Source organism: Lynx canadensis, chromosome B1 (assembly GCF_007474595.2).
Source record: "Lynx canadensis isolate LIC74 chromosome B1, mLynCan4.pri.v2, whole genome shotgun sequence".
Lineage (NCBI taxonomy): Eukaryota > Metazoa > Chordata > Mammalia > Carnivora > Felidae > Lynx > Lynx canadensis.
Window position 1 is genome coordinate 205,731,762 of NC_044306.2, and position 19,633 is coordinate 205,751,394.

Sequence of the window (19,633 nt, forward strand, 5' to 3'; positions counted from 1 at the left end):
CGACAGCGCAGAGCCTGCTTGGGATTCTCTCCCTCTCCCTGTCTCTCCCTCTGCCCCGCCCCTGCTGGCGCACACCCTCTCTCCAAATAAATAAACCTTAAAAAAATGATACAGGTCATATTTATCGATGTGGAGCCAGCACCACGATATGCTGTCATGCCAACGACAGGTTATGCGATGTCATAGGTAAAAATTCCAAGTGTAACCCTGGTGTGACTACCATGCTGTGAGAATCCAGGGGAGCGATAACGCAACGCGACCCTGGGCACAAGCCAGTGTCCCTTCCTGACGCTCTCGGCACCTCCTCAATGACGAAGGGCACCTACGGGGCCCCATGGCCGACCTCACACTCGGGTGTGGAAGGTATACTGCATTCCCCCCCCGGCCCCACCCACGTCCGCGTCCACGCTCGCCATTCGGACTCAGCGTCACAGTCAGAGCTCAGGCTGACAAACGTCTCTTAGAGGAGGGGATGTGTGAGCTTAGCAGCAAAACTGTGATACGAGGCAGGCGCTTGTATAACAGGAAGAAGGTGCACTTTTATTGAAATATACACACGTCCACAAGCATAGTAAGTGAGTACATTCTTGCTCCTTATCACTTTGAATAAATGGTCACCTGTCAGATTTGGAAAAACAAAAGTTCTCGCTTTACCTTCACTACTGCTCCTTCCTGTGGGTCAGAGTTTCCGACCTATACTTCCTCTGAAGAACTTCGTGGAACTGTTCTTGCAAAGCTGGTCTAGAGACAACAAACTCCCTCCATCTCTGTTTGACTGAGTCTTTGCTTCTCCACGTCTGGGGAGTAATTCCTCAGGGTGCAGAATTCTTGGTGGATGCCTTCCGCTCTCAACACTAAACATTTCACCCTCCACTCTCCTTGCAGGCACAGTTTTGGAGAAGTCAGGTGAATTCTGATCTTTGTTCCTCTGTACTCTGGCTTGTTTTTGTTTCTCTGTAGCTTGAAAAGAGCATGCACAGGTGTTGTGCTCTTGGTATTTATCCTGCCTGGTGTTCTCGGAGCTTCCTGGATCCATGGTTGGGTGTCTGACATTAATTTGGGGGAAATCTCATCATTATCATTTCACTGCTGTTCCTTCTCACTCTTCTCTTCTGCTTCTCCTGTTCCCATTACACACACAACACACCTCTGGGGCCATCCCACGTCCTCAGAGATTTTGGCTTTGTTTTAGTGTGTGCTCTTTCATTTTCAGCCTCCGACTCTCTGTTACAGGTCCTCAACCTCGAGATTCTTCCACATGCAAGTCCTGTTACTAGGAGGCCCACCTGAGGCTTTCTTCGTTTCTGCTCCAGCACTTTTTGCTCCTTCTCAGCATTTCTATCTCTCTGCTTCCACCGTCCACCTGTTCTGGCATGCAGTCCGCTTTACCAGTTAGAGCCCTTAGCATATGTATCACAGTTGTTATTTTATTTTATTTATTTTATTTAAAGATTCATTTTGGAGAGACAGACACACACCGAGTGTGAGCAGGGGAGGGTTAGAGAGCGAGAGACACAGGACCCGAAGCAGGCTCCGGGCTCCGAGCTGTCAGCACAGAGCCCGACACGGGGCTCGAACTCACAAACTGAACCGTGAGATCATGACCTGAGCTGAAGCTGCCCAGGCACCCCTATCCCGGTTGTTTTAAATTCCAGTCTGACGACACCAGCATCCCTGCCATGTCTGGTTCTGATGCTTCCTCTGTCTCTAGAAACTGTGTTTTTGTCTTTTAGTGTGCCCTGTGATTTTTTCCTTGTGAGCCAGATGTGATGTGCCAGGGAAGAGAGCTGGTGTGCCCAGGCCCGCGGTGATGTGGGGCAGGGTGGGCGGGGGAAGGGCTCCGTGGGTGGCGCCTCCACACTGACCGTCACCAGAGCTTCCCAGCTGTGTTCTCTCCCTCGGCGGGGAGGGGTGAGCGGAGCTGACCAGCTCCCCTTGCTCAGGTTGGCTCTGGTTAACTAGTGTCCCCGGGGGCAGGCCTTGTGAGAAATATTTCAGAATGGCTCCTTTTCTACCCCCTGCTGGAAGCATGAGAGATTTCTCTCTGATATTTGCTGAGAGACCTCAGCCGAGCTCCTGGAGGTGACGTTCACGATACCGTGAGGCCCTGGCCATGATGACATCTCCTACAGGTTTTCCAGACTTGTCCACACGGGGCCTCCAGCAGCTCCGCAACCACAGCTCAGGTTTTCAGCCCTGAGCTGGTTCCTGCAGAGGCTTCTGCTCCGGGAAGCCGTGTCCCCAAATCCACTGTCAGTCTCTCTACTCTTGACGCAGAACTTTGCTCTGTGTCCCTCCCTCTTTATGATCCAAGAAAGCTGGCTGATTTCTCAGGCTGTTCAGCTTTTTATTTGTTAGAACAAAGTGGGGACTTCGAGTTCCTTATATGAGGGAGTAGAAACCAGAAGTCACGAAATTCAAAAAACCGTAATTATAACTGAGTACAATTTTTGTAATATAGGCTACTGACAAGAAGAATGGGCTCCTTTTAGGGGGAATAATATTTAATTGGTGTTAAAAGTTAGTGTTCCTTATCATCAAAACTGACTACACGTGTTCATCTCAATGATATTTCACACATTTCATTTTTGGAAGTGTCTTTTCATACAGAAATGCTGACATCAGTCCACAAGCACGTGACTTTGTGTGGCTCGTGCGTCAGCGTGGGGGCGCTCAGGGAGCTCCGTCAGACTCTCCTCCCGGTGCTGGCCTTCGTGGCGCCAACCACAAGCCAGCGCACCCGGCAGAGGGCGGACGAAAGCTCCTCCGTGGCACAGTTAATGGACTCTGAAATATGGAAACTACCTTCGCATGTGTGTTGAGCTCCTGGGCCTGGAGCCAGAGCTCAGATCAGCCTGCGACAAACCTGAATGGGATCAGAGATCTCGCTCCCCCTCTTCTGAAAGCAGGATGTCTGAAGTCACGTAGCACGGACAGCACTCACTGCTGTTGAGCGACTTCACTCGCAACAGAGGTCTGCATACGAGTAGTCCTGTTGTGCCTTATGCTGTTGGGCTGAATTCATCCCAACATAATGTTGGGAAACATTATCAAATCTTTAGCAAAAGCTAATTTCCATAGTCATTCCAGGTTAAAGGAACTTCTTTCCATTCCAAAAAACTTCAATTTGTCCTTAGCTCAAAATGACAACAACACACACACACACACACACACACACACACACACACACTCACCACTACTAAGCCACTATTAAAGTGCCGTCTGGGGGAGAAAGTCAGGGTGTTTAGGCTCCACTCCTGACAAATTGATCTCCCTGGTGACAGTGACATCTGAAAGAGTGAAGGAAGCCTGCCGCGGACTCCGCTGGTTCGGTGACCTATGAAAGACTCGTCTTCCACAGAGTACCTGCTCTGATGCAGAATACGATGCCCTCTGAACACCTCACACTCTTACCAGCTCGGTTAGTCTGTCTGAGTTAGCATCTTCCTGACCCCCAGACGCTTCTAGTGCCGCTGGACGGAACACGTCTTGGCAGACCCCACTTCAGGCTGCACTGAATTAGTATTTTCTCGACCCCCCGGACGACACTCTTGCCCGCAGCTGCTCTCTGCAGACTGTTCAGAGATGTTATTTCTTCAGTCACTTCGCACTCACCGAATGAACAACTGAGCAGACTGGCGACACCAAGGCCAAGGAAAACCACTCAAAACCGCCTGCCTCGTTTTCTCGTGGACCCCTGATGTTGCCTCCCAGAGGCTCCCTCCCCAAAACAAGCCCGTCTTCTCTGGACGCACTGGCTCAGCGGCTACAATCAAACGAGATCTGATTAACTTACGTTACGAAGCGGCTTTCCTCGTTTGGCTTAACAAAGGAGTCAGTCAGAAACCTACTTCGATTGTAGCCTGATATCCACATTTTATTTCCGCGATGAGGTATTCCGTTTGATATTTTCAGTTCTTTCCAAACGTCGCTTTCCTGTGCGTTGGGAGCGCCGTGTACTCGTCTGGCGATGCCTGCACACGCTCTGCCCCTCCAGCTCGGCACGGCCGCGCCTCATGGCGCAGTCGGCTCACGAGCACAAAACCGTCCACGCTTCACTGTGGCTTAAAAGGGCAACATCTGAAGTCCATACCTCCCTTCTTCCTGTTTCGACATGACGGGTACGAACTGGCAACAAGGAGAGTCGCACCAGTGGCGCACATGGCTCCTGAAACACCGTCGAGTTAGCACTGCGTTTCTGAGCTCTGCAGCGCGAGGAGCGGCCACAGCGCACATCCCGTCGGCCGCCGGTTGCTGCTCTGCGTCGTGACGTGAACACAAACGGTACAGGAGCGAGCGAGCTGTGATTTTCACATCACAAGTATTACTGACTTTTTTCTAACCATTTAAAAGTATAAAAAGCATTCCTGGCTCACAAGCCATGGAAAGAGGGGCAGCAAGCCCGATCTGGCCTGCAGTTTGCCAACCCTGTTCCAGCCAGGGCGAAAAGGCAAGAGAAAGAAATAATGCAGAAGCCTTGGCCTAGCGATTGCACTTCCAGAATAAAGCCAAATACATCCACCCATATCCACACAAAATTACGCGAAAGGTGTCACCGCACCCCCTCTTCTGTTAAAGCCAAGGACGAGAACGTCCTGAGTGTCCCTCAGGAGGCATACGGGAGTGAGCAAACCCCACGCAGCCACCCTCACGACAGGGCCCAGCCCGGCGTCCCGGCCATGCCGGCAGAAGAAGCCAGCTGGGCAGTGTGAGGCAAAGAAGGGAGGGGGTGGCTCAACATAAAAAAATAATTTGATAAATTTTATAAAATGTTGCCTCTTTGGGGCGCCTGCGGGGGGGCTCAGTCAGTTGAGCGTCTGACTCTTGACCTTGGTTCAGGTCATGATCTCATGGTTGGTGGAATCGAGCCCCGTGTCGGGCTGGGTGCCGACAGTGTGGAGCCTGCTTGGGGTTCTCTCCCTCCCCGTCTCTCTCTGTCCCTCCCCTGCTCGTGTGCATGCATGCTCTTTCTCTCAAAGTAAATAAAAACTTAAAATGCTGCCTCTAAAAAACAGGTTTTTAAAAACTATTGAAAAAGGAAACAGACCACTGAACAATGAACTCTCCGGCAGAAAGGCCTCGTCTACAAGGGAACAGAGAAACAGACTTGGTGCGGGGCCAGCAGCGGGGAGCGAACCCCAGGGAGCGGCCACTCGGGAGGCCTGGACGGCGGCACGGGCAGGCGTCCTGCTGCCCCCGGCCCTTGTCAGCTGAAGCTCGTCTGCCAGGAAGGGGCCTCCGTCTGAGAAACCGGGTTTGCGACCGTTGGCACAAGCAGACAGACTGTGTGGAGGAAGCCCTCCCGCCGGGAAGGGTTTCCTTCTACTTAGGGGCAGCAAGCGACCGAGAGCCTGAGCAAGAGAGAAGCTGAGAGCCTGCTGGAAGAGAAACCCTGCCCGAGGGGCAAGAGGGGGCACGTCCCACGTGCAGGGTCATCACACACCCGCACCACGTTCTTCACCAACAAACCCTCCACTACAACTCTGTCACCGGGCGACCCCTACGCTGAGGGCACCTGGACTCCGTGGGGAGATGGCCGGCACTGCCCGGGGCAGGAAGTCAACAGGAGGAGCCTGGGACCCGCCCGGTCACCCCAGACTCCCAGGGCAGTATCGGGAGCTGCCAACGGGGGAGGGGGGAATGGGGGGGGGGGGCGCGAGCTTCAGAAAGGACAAGGACCACGAAGCACTGTGAACACACGTGTACGTTTACACGGCCCTGACCGGGGCCGGAGGGGCCAGAACTAAGGCAGCGTGCCGCGCGCAAAGGAAAGACAGGCTCCGATCTGCCAGTCGGTACAAAACGGGCCTCAGGAACCCCACGGTCCACCTGGCACGCGGGCCGGGCTGGGCGCCAGGACAGGCACGGGTTGGCCACTTCTAACGAATCGTGGACTGATGCTCTGCCGGGGCAGGGCGGCTGGGGTGACACGGGAGCCAGGCCGACTGCACCCGTCCAGGCGGAATAACCCCCGGGGGTGGGCTTCCCAAAAACACGAGCCAGAATCCTGTCAGGCCTGCAGACGCCAGCGGTTCACAGGAATGGGGCCTCCTCAACAAGTCCAGACTTGGTGACAGGAGGGGCTGAGAGGGGGCAGAGCAGTCGGCCTGGGGGCTGACCTGACCTGGACCCTGATTAAAATAAACGACAACAAGGAAACTCAAAACATGTGGTGTTCACGAGGCAGCTAGAAATGCTGACGCTGAGCAGGTACTTGATCCTAAGGGATTACTATTACTTCCCTAGGTTTACGAAGTGTTGTGGTTACTCGTGTTACAAAGAGGGTATCTTCTGGGACAGGAAGACGGCTGGAAGCAGAGGATGAAACGGGCTCCGCGTGAGCTGCAGGGGCTGGGCAATAAACACATGGGGTTCTACATGTGGTTCTGCCTGCTCTTATGTTTAAAACACCCTGTGATCATTGTTCAAGGTACTGGCATTTTATTTTGACGTATTCTTTGCCTTTTCTGAGGACTCAAAAACTTTTAGGTATCAAAAGATTGTTTCCGTCCGCATTCTACGGGAAACTTGAATTCTTCTTGTATGAGTGAATTGGTGAATGGCACAAAAAAGACCTTAACAATATTATTCTTTAAGTTCTGTACGAGGGGAGCCTGGGTAGCTCGGTCGGTTAAGCCTCCGACTTCGGCTCAGGTCGTTATCTCACGGTTCGTGAGTTTGAGCCCTGCATCGGGCTCTGTGCTGACAGCTCGGGGCCTGGAGCCTGCTTCGGATTCTGTGTCTCCCTCTCTTTCTGCCCCTCCCCCACTCACGCTCTGTCTCTGTCTGTCTGTCTCTCTCTCTCTCTCTCTCTCTCTCTCTCTCAAGGATAAATAAACCGGGGGGGGGGGGGAACAGTTCTATAGGAAAAGCCAGGTGTAATATCTTTCTCTTGATCTAAGGTAGTAAGCTGTATTTTAAATTTTAACCCTCTTCCGAAACATTACAATGAGAAAACACAGCCCTTGCAAGTGAATCCCTAACATATCTTATCTTTATTTATTTATTTATTTTTTCAACGTTTTTTATTTATTTTTGGGACAGAGAGACAGAGCATGAACGGGGGAGGGGCAGAGAGAGAGGGAGACACAGAATCGGAAACAGGCTCCAGGCTCCGAGCCGTCAGCCCAGAGCCTGACGCGGGGCTCGAACTCACGGAGCGCGAGATCGTGACCTGGCTGAAGTCGGACGCTTAACCGACTGCGCCATCCAGGCGCCCCACATATCTTATCTTTAAAAGAAAGTGTACCTGAGCTGTATCAGCCAGCACCACCACGCCCGCCCACCATCAGACCCTGAGTGGGATTCTGAGGCCAGTGTCTCCCTCCCCTCCCCCATCACCAGCCCCACAAAGAGGGGGAGCAACAGTCTCTGTGTTCGGAATTGCAGAAAAGGTTGAAAAGGAACAGCCATTTCCACTTTGAGGGTATTCACACTGCATAATGTTTCTTCTTCATTCTCAGTGAGACTTGACTTTAAATACAGTCAAACTTTATCCACACACTTGTTACCAGCTTCACGTCCGTGTGCGTGTGACTGAGGAGGCTGCCCCCGTGCCCTGCTGTGCCCCCACTGCCCCAACAAGGCAGCACGCTCGGCAAGACAGAGACAGTGGGAGAAGCCAGCCACACGGCGCTCACGAGTTCAGAGCAGGGACAAGCGAGATGGTGCTGTTCCCAAAGAGGGTACGGGGCCGGGACCCCCAGGAGCAAAGTGCTCAGGGGCTGAGCCGCAGACTCAGGGGTCCAGGTGGACGTTCTGACACTTACCTTCCTGAAGGCCTGGAACCAGTTTGTAAACAATGTCCTGCATGGTTCTGTCATGACTGGCAAAGAGAACATAACAGGTGAGGTTAGCTAGAAACGCCACTTCCACAATCCGTGCGCATTTTCCATTAACGGTATCAGACTCCACAATCGCGAATTTGAAATTTTGCTTGAGTTTTGCTTCTAGTTTGCACTTAAAAAAATGTTTGTGCTAGCAAAAGTTATAAACAACCTGAATCAATGTATCATTTAATTCAGGTTCTAGAAGTTTCAAGGAATGGCGGCACAGACAAGACCCTCTAGATGATGAGTGCCCTCTGCCTGCTGAACGTGGTCCGGACACCCAGAGATGCGGCCTCCAGGGGCCACACAGGCCCCCACCCCCACCTCTTCCACCGGTGCCTCCTGGGCCTCCACCAGACAGGAAACTTTTCTTTCATGTTCTGAATAATGTAGAGGAAAGGCCCTAAGATCAGGCCCTCCCTGTGGTCTTTAAGATCTACCTATAAAGGTTTTCTGAAAAGGCTATATAAGCACAGTATTTCAAATATAGTTTCTACTCCAGTTTGCTATTTTTAAACATAACTTATTAATATGTTTAAGTAACTTTTCAAATCAACGTTAATTTTCAAACATCATGCGTTAAAATGAAAACCTGTAAGTACCCAGACAAGTAGCATGTAAATAACGGACAAACGATGGGGTTCCACAAAACTTCTAGACATTTAGCTGTCAGGGCTAGTCCAGGGCCGGGCACACAGCAGCCACTCAATGGGCTCACGGTTAGGCCACAAACGGCGGGCGACCAGGGCCTGCAGAGACCCTCATTCGCCATTTCCAGGAAGAACTTTTAAGTTCTAATAGACATCAGTCTGACATCTCAGCCTGTGTTGTGGCAGACCAAAGCAGGGTTTCTCAAATTTCCCACCACGAAGCCCACGTGCCCACAGCGAAGATGATGGACCACAGCCGGCCCGCAGCACGCAGGACACCCCCACGGCTTTGTGGAAAGCTCCCCCCACTGCACGAGGAGAGGACGGTGGAGAGATCCCCGCCACAGAGCTTGACTCTGGGTCCTCCGAATGACCGTGCCAGGCCCTGCCTGCCTGGCCACAGACCCATAGGGCCGAGGGGCGGGGTTGGGGGGGCTCTCCTTGGAAAGGGTGCTGGCAGGCAGGACAGAACAGTACAGCGCGCTTCTCCTGGTGTCAGCCACATCCAGGCTCTTGGAGGGGGCAGCCCCTTGAAATAGGCTTTCGTGTTTACACTCTAGGCCACAGGCCACACACCCTCTCCCAGCCCTTCGCTTGTGCCGAGGTCTCTCCTGGGCCCACGTGACAAGAGCCCTTGGCTTTAAGATGAGGCTGCCTCAGGGATCCAACAGGCACCAGGAGCTCAGGCCCAGCACCCGCCTGCGGCCAGCACCACTCGGCATCATCCCACCTCGTAAGGCCTAAGTCACTGCCCGGGGCCCCGCACGGTGCCACCAGGCCCCGCTGCCCTGCCCTAACTGCCCTCTCCCCACACTGCCCCAGCCCCAAGCTGAAAGCCCTTCCCTTGGGGCAGCTGCACAGTGGGGGGTAGCGAATCAGAGCAGGAGGCCGGGCCAGGTGTGGCTGGAGAAGCTGTGTCAGGAACAAGGCTCTGAGCCAAGTGCAGAGTTGGCATCAGGAGGGGAGAACAAGAAAACCACCCTGGGCCAGTGTAGCTTTAGGCAGAGCACAGGGAGCAAACAGCAAGGGACAGGACTGCCAGGAAAGAGCCACCCTGGAGCCCAGGGCCCACAGCAGGCCTTGGGGCTGCGCATCTTTCCCAGCTCTGCACCTCCGTCTCGCTGGCCCTGGCCCTCTGGACCCAGGCCTGCACACCTGGCCAGCTCTCTTCCCATCGGCCCCCTCCTGTGTGTTAGCAGGCCAGGCTCTGCCTGGAACACTGGGGTCTCAGATTGCTAAAGGGCTTCAGTTCTCCAGACAGCCCTGCCTGCTGTCTCCCCAGAGCACGGGGGTGGGGGTGGGGGCAGGGTCTCCACAGCTTCCCACGAGCACGAAGCCCCCACCACCACCTGCCTTCTACAGTTCATGTCAGGAAAGCAACCCCGTGCTCTGCAAGACTATGCCCCCAACGCAGGTAACGTGCACACACCGCCAACAATTAGTACCCAGAGCATATAAAGCATTTCTTCAAAGCAAACAAGTAAAATAAAGAACCCAAGAGAAAAATGAGATGTGAAGAGACATCTCCCGGCAGCCCGAGTGGCCAGGTGACATCTCAGAAAGGACCGTGCTCACTGGTAATCAGGGCGACAGGCCAAGATACCCTACGGAGCCACCATGTGGCCAGAACGCAGTCCACAGGCACCCACAGGACACATCAAGACGGTGCACGGCCCAGCAGCCCAGCAGCGCACAGGAAGGCACGGGAGCTCCACAGCTCAGCAGCCTGCGGAGGGCTGACAGAGGGGGGACACCTGCACGGGAATGCCCAGAGCAGCACGGAGGGCCCACAGAGGACACCCTGATGTCCACCTGCACAGACCTCCCCACTAACAGAGACCAGTCTGGAGAACAGGCTGGGTCAAGGGCAAGGGCCACGAAAACACAGCTGGTTCCCCATGTAGCGAGCCGGACCACAGGAGACTAAGCTATGTTGTGTGGGGACAGCGGCCAGGGTGGGGCGGGGGCTTCTGGGCCTGGTGATTTCTACTTCTCCATCTGGGAGTGGTTTCTTGCTGTGCCCCTATAAGCCATTCGTGTGTTTTTAAACGCCTTGTGCGCACACGACATACTTCACGACTTGGGAAGTGGAGAGACACACGTCCCTCTCTTCCTTCAAAACATATATTCAGCCCTACCTCTGCTGCTCCCATGTGGTGCAGGCAGTGCTTGGCTTCCTTTAGAGAGCCCCCCGCCCCCCCGGCCAAATCTGAAGTCATTTAAAACTCTGCATAAAAGCCATAAGCCAGCACTTCCTGCCCATCATAGCCTGACCCCCAAGTCTGGTCGTGCCAACTCCCTGGCGCCTCCCTCACAAATGGTGCTGATTCCAAGGGGGTCCGATCTCCCCGAAACCAAAGGAGGTGACTCCTTGCAGCACCAGCTGCAGGGAGCAAGACGCAGGCCACACACAAAGGGCAGCCACGCGGGACCTAGGACCACTTGTCCCATGACAGGAAGGTGGACCAGGGGCTGCTATCCACTTCAGAGTAAACTTCAGCCAATTTATTGCAAGACTAGTGAAATACAGGTGTGTCCTGAGGTTCCTCAAAATACTCAATTTGAGCAAATATTCCTGGAAACTTGTGGGAACAGCCCCAGCGCTCACTGGCCTGACTTGGCTGGATCGGCTGCCGTACGTGGTCACACGTGTCCCGTGCTGGGCGGGTCCCTGACACACCGGGAGATGCCGGAAGCTGTGGCTTTGGGACCGGAACCTGGGCACACTTACCCAATGTACTGCAGCGGGTGGCTCTGGTGAATCACGATCCTACACGTGGGGCAGGTGTTGTTCTCCTCCAAATACTTGACCAGGCAGCTCCGACAGACTGCAAAAGCACACTTGTGTCAGAAAGTAACCAGGGAGGGAGATGCCAGCACCCCCTCGGGCTCGGCACACACGGGGGCTGAGGCGCAGGCCACCTCGCACGTGGCTGCTGTGATGGAGCAGCCACCTCTCAGGTCTCAGCAACGACGGAGAAGCCCCAGGCGCTCAGTCAGCGGCCTCACTCGGCAGATTTGAGGTGCAGGGATAAGAGGGGCGAAGAACCTAAGTGAATAGGTGTTCAGAGGCCAAGAGCTGAGAAATCATCAGAAAGTACTTGTCTCCCCCAAATATCTTCACCATAGGGGCCAATAATTACAGTTTTCATGTGTGTAAAAAAAGATCACAAGATTTTCTTTGTACACCAAAATTCAAGGCAATTCAATGAAAATAATAATCCAAAAACTACAGTTACCTTTAAAATGAAAGTTCTACCTAAGGGGTCAAATATTTTATTTTCTGAAGTGGAAAACACACAGTCAAAAGTCATCTGCATTACACGCACCGGCTGTATTGCAAAGACCCTATCTACACGGCGTGCCTACCACAGCCAGCGGAGACACTCCGGCCTGACTCCTCAACCACCCCAGCGGTGACTATGCTTCGGGGTAAACAGCAGCATCTCCTGCTGAGCTGGGGCATTAAAACCGCAAGCTCAGCACAGCTAAGAGTCTTCTAAACATCAGAACACGGGCTTATTAGTCGTGAGGAGCCGAACCACATTCTTGTGTTTAAAACGTTTAAGGAATTCATTTGGAAAAATTTAAAAAGTAAGCATTTCTGTCCACTAGAAATGAATATTCTGTCATAACAGTTACTGGTTTTGCTGTTATATAGAAATAATTAAATTTTTCCTGTACTTAGCTTTCCTAAACGGTATCTCTACTGAAATTACCCACAATGTTTTTAATTTGAAGTAATTTTTCGGATTTATTTTTAAGATCTTTATTCCTGCTTCTGTGTTTTGCTTTGTGCTTGAGCTAAAAGCTTTTGGTGGAGAAAGGAAGGAAGGAAGGAAGGAAGGAAGGAAGGAAGGAAGGAAGGAAGGAAGGAAGGAAGGAAAAATAAGAAACCACAAGTATTAAGAAAGCATAAGGCTGGAAGTTGTCAAAGGCCACGTTCTAGAACATTCCGCCATACACATATGCAGACAGTCCACACACACCTCCCACAGGTGTCAAAGGGATGTTCTAGATCATTCCACCATACACACATGCAGATAGTTCACACACACACACACCCCCACAGCTGTCAAAGGCCACGTTCTAGAATATTCTCCACGTACACGTATGCAGACACTCGGTCACCGTGGTCGCGTCGATGAGATATCCACTGCACAGGCGGCAGGTGATGTGGGCATTTATGTCCCAGAGTTTAATCTTTCTGGTCAACATCTTTGGCTTCTAGAAGAGAAAACCAGTATCAATATCTGAAATACTCCCATGTGTTGTCAAAGGCTCAGGCTAAATGCAAATCAAGTTACGGCACATCCTTCCAGGAGGGCACAGCATCATGTGGACAGAGGCTGCCACCTGCCACGGCAGGTCCAAGCCACAAAGGCTCCGTGGGCCGACTTCCGTCTGGAGAAGGAACTGCCAAAAGTCCTCTCACAGAGGACTGGGACCGTCCCGCCGCACACCTGATGGGCAGCACTCTGCAAACGTTACTATCCCCTTAACCACCTGTGGCACTGCCCCTCTCGGCTCCCCTGACCCCTCCTGCTCAGGACTGAGCTGAGGCCAGCTGGTGAGGCGGCAGGCAAGTGAAGGAGGATCGTGAAGGTGCAGGGAGACAGGCTGGGAGAATGGGCGGGCTGTGCTGAGTCTGGGGCAGGAGGCTGAGGGGTCACTCCTAGAGCTTCTGGCTCTTCTGTAAACCTAGGGCATGAATGACCCCAAGGGGCACCAGCAAGGGCAGCACTGGCCAAACCTGAAGGAGAAGCAAAGTCCTTCGATGAGACCCTGATACAAACAGTCACACCACGTGATTCTGACATCAGAAGGGTCAGGAAAGTCAATGTCCAGTCCCGACAAGGCCCAGGGAAGCAGGCAGTAGGAGGGGCCCAGATGTGCCCAGATGGAACAGGAGCCATCCCATTTCTAGACATTTATCGTAATAACTGGACAAGTTCAACAGATGTTTGCCGCAGGGGCACCTGAGTGGCTCAGTCGGTTAAGCATCTGACTGTGGCTCAGGTCATGATCTCACAGTTCACGAGTTTGAGTCCCACGTCGGGCTCTGTGCTGACAGCTGGGAGCCTGGAGTCTGCTTCGGATTCTGTGTCTCCCTCTCTCTCTCTGCCCCTCCCCTGCTTGCACTCTGTCTCTCTCTGTCTCTCAAAAACGAGTAAACGTTAAAAGAAGAAAAAGGAAAAAAAAAAGATGTTCGCTGCAATTGTTTCAAATGGCAAATCACAGAAAACCGCCACCGAGGACTGGCTCGGAAAGCGATTTCATTTAGCCGGCATGAGCTCCAGACCCTCCCCCCCTTCCCTCTGCCCTGTCCAGGGAAAGCCCAACCAGCCCTCCAGGACCCCTCCCCGGGGCTCAGGAGCCTCTTGGCTCCGGAAAGCCCAGGCCCAGAAGCAGGGGGGCACACGGAAGCCCCCGCCTTGGGCCGCCTGCTGATCCCTGTCACTGTCACACAGAACGTCAGCACTGCATACACCATGGCGTCATCAAAGTCCAATCATCTGTGCACCAAAGTGCCGACATGTTGTCTCTATCTTGGGGCCCCTTCCTGCTCTGCTCCAGCTTTCTCCGTCTCCCTGGCTAGACCACAGGCTCCGCGAGGTTGGGTTCTGTCACCGCATCTCCGGAGCTGTGTCAGGAGGTGTAACTACTGTCCTACTACACGTCCTACTCCAAAATCTGCGTGTCACCTCACAAGGCAAAAAGTCCTTGAGCTGGGAGATGGTCCCAGATGACCCCACAGACCCCCTGTCATCACAGGGCCCTTAAAAGGGAGGTGGGAGGGTCCGAGTCAGAGAGACTGGGAGTGGTAGGCTGCTGGCCATGAACCAAGGGTGGGGTGCCTGGAAGAGACAAAGATCCATTTTCCCCGAAGCCAGAAGGAGCCAGCCCCGCGGGCACCTTCACTATAGCCCGGTTGAGACCCTTTTGGACCCCTGACGTTTAGAACCGTCAGGTGACACATCTGTGCTGCTGTAGCCACCGAGCCTGTGGCCCTTCATTGCAGCAGCAGCAGCAGGAAACCCACACAAAACGCTGCTCCAGAAAATACTGACAGAACGGATGTCTTCCCGGTAAGATGACTAACAGAAACAGATGCTCCGAGACATCAGAGTCAAAGGCATCGCTGAGGGTGGCTGGCCGCACCCAGTGGCCATCGCGCACACGGCTCCCAGGCCGCCAGCGAGGACATTCACTGCTCAATGCCATTTAAGGAAAATGAAAAAGAAAGCAAACCACTTGGAGGACTTCAGACCCACTTCCATTCGCGTGAAGTCCGAGGGCAAATGCCCGCCACGCCCGCCACCGTGCAGCGCGGCACGGGGGCCCGGCCAGGGCTTTTGGCTGGAAGAGGCGGTGAGGGACCCGGAGGGAGCAAGGATCTGGAGGCACACTGTCACCCATCCTGAGACCCAGCGGCACCCACAAACTATCAGAGCAAACGAATGCAATCAGCCAGACCGCCCCACTAACGTCGCTGATGGAACGCGGCGGGTCTCTCGACCACAGTACCGCTTTGGGCTTTCCACGGAGAGTGAGGTGGAAGCTGACACTCCTGGGCGTTCGCCCACATCTCTCCTCCCTGCACATCAGGCTGCAGCAGACACACGGTCTCCACTGGAGATGACCCTTCCTAACTCCCTGCAGCGAGGTGTGTCTGTGGGTCAGGGTTCACGGACGTGACTGGGAATCTAGTAAAGCCTGTCCTCAGCGAGTGTGCGCACTGAGGCCAGCCAGGTGACTGACCTGGGAACCCAGCACCACCGTGTGGAGCCAGGAAAAAGAAAGAAAAAAAAAAGACAGAGAACAACCCGAGAGAAGGGAAACCCAGGAATCATCCCAAGCAAAGCAGAGCAGGAAACGGGGCCCTGCCGACATGAAGGACTCTGGCGTGAGGCCCCGCGCTGGCCCCAGGGAGTGCTGCCCTCATGTCCACAGCCCTCTATAGGAGCTGTTTCCAAGCCAGCCACTGAGGATGTGACCACACGCAAATATTCCCGTCAGACAGGAATGTGCTCAGCGACAAAGTGTCTTCCCAACCCCCAGGTAACTGAACCACGAAACGAAAGCCACAACAGTGCTCGCTTCAGTAGCACACACGCTGAAATCAGAACGACGTGGAGAAGACTGGCGTGGCCCTGCATGAGGGTGACAAGCAGATTCATAAGGACAAAACAGAGGCCGCGGTCACGCCGGCACTGACAGGGCCTTTGGCCCCTTTGAGGGACCAGGGTCAGTGTGAGCTCATGCTTATGAGCAGGTGGGTAAAGAGATAAAGACGTGTGTGTGCATGTGGCTGTGGACTCCACACCCCCTCCCCAGCTCTATCCCCTGAGAGGGCCTGGGAGTAAGCGCTCCTTGGCAGCCTAGGTCCCAGCTTACAGCACTATCCACCACGAGGAACCAGGGTGCGTGAGCAGGTGACTGACCCAAGGCTGGGCCCGGAAGGTAACAGAACTGGAGCAGGGGGACCTGGCCCCAGCTCAAAAGGGCCCCACTAGACACCCCGGGGCAACTAGAACTTCAAGATAAGCAGTAACTATCGTTAGGTGAACAGAATGAATCAGATTATAATCGACAGAATAACCCAGAAGCTCACAAGTCCACAGGGAGACAGATGAGTAAGAAAGGAACACGTCTTTCCAGAAGAAGGTGAGCTGATCGTGTGGAGTAGGAGTCACCACCACCTTAGTAATTGCGGTGACAATTTATTCGGGAGTCACCAGTGGAGGCTTTGTTGAGGAAGAGAAGATTCAGTCTCAAAGACCCCCTACCACTTTTCAGGCAGAGTGAGAGCAGGGCCTCGGTGTGGAGACGCTGCGTAGACGTCACTTACTGAGTGACCAGGTGACAGCAGGTGGGCACCAGATGGGCGGCAGGAGAGCCTTCAAGCTGCGAAAGACACAGCATCCCTCGGAGACTCCCGCTACAAGTCTCACCGCCAGGGAACCCCGGATGAGCCCCAAGGGAGGGAGGTCACCGGGGACAAGGGAAGGTGGAGGGGCGGGCCACCCAAGCGCAGCCCCTGGCTGAGGGGACGGCCCTGACAGCCCGGAAGAGGAACCCTCTGCCTGTTGACCACCGCATTCGGAGACAAGAGCGGACTTGAGGGACCCCTGCCGCCGAGTGCCCGCTCGGCCCACGCTGGGCCCCATGGCCAGCCACCGTCCTGCCCCCAGGCCCACAAGGAGTTGCACTCAGGAGGGAAATGTCCACTGTCACCGTCCCTGCACCTCCTATGCTCGGCGGCCCCTGCTCAGCACCGGACACTGGACACCAGGTGGGGGTGCAAATAGCAAAAGGGGTGCAAACCTTTCAGTCCCGCACCCTCCACAAGCTGCACCTGCCGGCAAACCCTGAGACGCCTCGCCTGGCCCGTCTCCGACCTCCCTGCAGGAGGGACACTAGGGGAGGTCGGCAGCGAATGTGAGCACACGGCCCTGTCTCAACGGTGGGCTTCTCACGGCTGTGGACTCCTCCCCACCTGACACCAGTGGCTGTGGGAACGGAGGGTTGGGGACCCTGGGGACACCGTGCCTCACCTCCTCTAGACGTCTTCGGCCCCCTCCTCCTGCCCTCGCATTGGGCGCTCAGGCCGCTGCTCTGACACTGGGGCACCTCGCCAGCGGCCGCACTCTGCCCTGCGGGTCTTCGCTTCCGTGCCTCCCCTCCGTCCCTTGCTCTCTGTCCATCTTCTGGCACAGAAACGCACGTGTTATTTCACGTCTTTTATGTCTGATGCACACAGTCCTGCCATTAAGTTCTTTCTAGAATTTTTAGGTGAGTCCCACGTAGCAAACAACACGACAGAGTCAAGCAGAAGTGTTAATGAAGAGAAAACTTGAATATATGTAAAGTAGCTGTGCCCTAATCTCCTCCAGAGCTGTCAGAGATTACGTGTGAAAGGAGTCAGAGGGAACTGACTTCTTCTATGGCTACCATAATCTCACAAAGTACAATCCAAGGTACATTTAAGCAATTCGCGTGCACTGAAAGAAAATTCAGACCGCACTTACCTGTACACGGCAGCCCGGAGCCCTCTGCTACATCTTGAAGCCTGTGGAGACACACAACCCAGGAGTGTCATCTCACACGTGCTGACCACACAGAGCCCGTGTTCCCCCCACGTCCCCAGACCAGCAGCTTTGGCTTTGCCCAGTTACACCGGTCTGTTCATTTGCTTGCTTAAAACAACCCAGAGAAAAATAAGAATTGAGACAGCGAAGAACCAGGATCGACCAAAGACACACGGGCAGATCTCAGTGGCAGTCTGGTGTCACTGAGGCCCAGGGGCTGGTGGGCTGGAAGGGCGTGGGAGACAGGGGAGTGCACGGGGAGCATGTGGGAGTTGTGGGGGCAGGCAGGGGACATCCCATGTTATGAAGCCCAAGGAGACAGGATGAAGGTCTGTGAAGGCCTACCATCTCGAGGGCAGTCCTACCAAGCGTTCAAGGAGCCAAAGCAAACCTACTCAAACAAACCCACTTGGAGAATCAATAAGACAGTATTTTCCAACTCTTTTTATGAAACTAACATCCACACACACCAGACCAGAACTGGAAGGAAAATCAGACTGACCTCACTGGTGGACATTAGTGTCAGAGTCACAGCACGTGGAGTCACCTGACCCAGCAGTGTCTGAGAAGGAGGTTCGTGCCTCACAAGCTAGGTTTACCCCAGACTACAAGGGGGCTTAATATGAGAAAAAGAAGCAATTTCACAAAAGACGAAAAAGGAGAAAAACGACAAGATCTTCCCAAAGATGCAGAGAAATCATTTGATAAAATTCATTAGTCATTCATGACTTTAAAAAAACTCTTAGATGCCTGGGTGGCTTGGTCGGTTGAGCGTCCAACTTTGGCTCAGGTCATGATCTCATGGTTCGTGGGTTCGAGCCCCACGTCAGGCTCTGTGCTGACAGCTCGGAGCCTGGAGCTGTTTGGATTTGTCTCCCACTCTCTCTGCCCCTCCCCTGCTTGCGGTCTCTCTCTCTCTCTCTCTCTCTCTCTCTCTCTCTCTCTCAAAAATAAACATTAAAAAAACCCCACCAAAAACCTCTTCACCAATTTAGAAGCTAATAAAAATTCTCTAATTTAAAAGAGACACAAACACGAATACGCACTCAAAGGCTTATGCCTGAATGTTCAAAGCAGCTTTATTCATAACAGCCCGCACTGGAAACAGCTACAGTGCCCATCAACGGGTGGTGGGAGTCGGAAAGTGCCCCATCCACACAGCTGGTACTTCTCAGCAACCAAAATGAACAAGGGGCGAAATCTGTGCTGCAGGAAAGAAGCCAGACACGAGGACCACACAGTGCGTGTCCCAGCGCACACACGATTCTAGAAAAGGCAGATTTGGGTGCCTGTGGACCGGCCGGTGGCAGGGACCGGTGGCTGGAAGGCTGAGGGGATGAACAGTTGGGGTCGGGACTGGGGTGCGGTCACAGATGCACCAAGGGACACCAGCCACACCGAAGACTGTGGTGAGCTTCAGGCTGTGTAGACGACACCTCCACAAAAAGTGCATTTTACAATGAAGAAAACTGCCGTCAATGCCATCCCCAGTCATGAAACAGGAAAACCGAAACGAAAACCAACTCTTACTACCTCGTAACAGGGATCTCCCCTACCTCACCCCCAAACGATCAACTCCAGGTGGATGAAGCCCACGTGTGAAAGCACAATTCAAAATGTGAGAAGATCCCGGGGAGGACATCATCTTGACCTCAGTGAGAAAAGGTTACCAAACAATCAGAAGGCGCTAACCACAGACGGACCGCCCTAGGAAGAGCAACTTTCTTAAAGAGAAGGGCAGCAGATAATCGAAAACCACAAGAGTGGAAGAGGCCACGGTGGACGAAAACACCCCCGTGGGTAAGACTACAGTCCAGACGGGGCTCGGCAAGGCTGGCCTGGAAACAAAGCGAGACGGGGCCTGCCGCGCCCCCTCACCTGTGTCCTGTCTGTGACCGCTTTGGGACTGAGGACTCTCGACACCAGATGACCCAAAAAGCTAAGGTGTTTGCTGCCCGGTTCTTTACACAAGACATCTGCCAACATCGGCTCCGGACCGTACAAGGAACCACGGGCACTTCACAAAAAGGGAAATCCAAACAAGCATATTTTCAAATGTTCA

The 19,633-nt window shown here is 53.8% G+C and overlaps 1 protein-coding gene across 4 annotated transcripts in view; it reads right to left on the reverse strand.

Annotated features, from left to right (window-relative positions):
- PCGF3 (polycomb group ring finger 3) overlaps nt 1-19,633 on the reverse strand; it is a 56,917-nt gene that overhangs the window by 23,457 nt on the left and 13,827 nt on the right. For 3 of the 4 annotated variants that reach the window (XM_030314423.1, XM_030314425.1, XM_030314426.1), the window contains exons 2-6: nt 17,512-17,552; nt 17,038-17,190; nt 12,589-12,706; nt 11,211-11,307; nt 7,770-7,825 (exon numbers count right to left, since the gene is read on the reverse strand). In XM_030314423.1, coding sequence (XP_030170283.1) covers nt 7,770-7,825; nt 11,211-11,307; nt 12,589-12,697 — 262 coding nt within the window. In that variant the 5' untranslated portion in view covers nt 12,698-12,706; nt 17,038-17,190; nt 17,512-17,552. The remainder of the gene's footprint in view (nt 1-7,769; nt 7,826-11,210; nt 11,308-12,588; nt 12,707-17,037; nt 17,191-17,511; nt 17,553-19,633) is intronic. The other variant, XM_030314424.1, reaches the window with a different exon arrangement.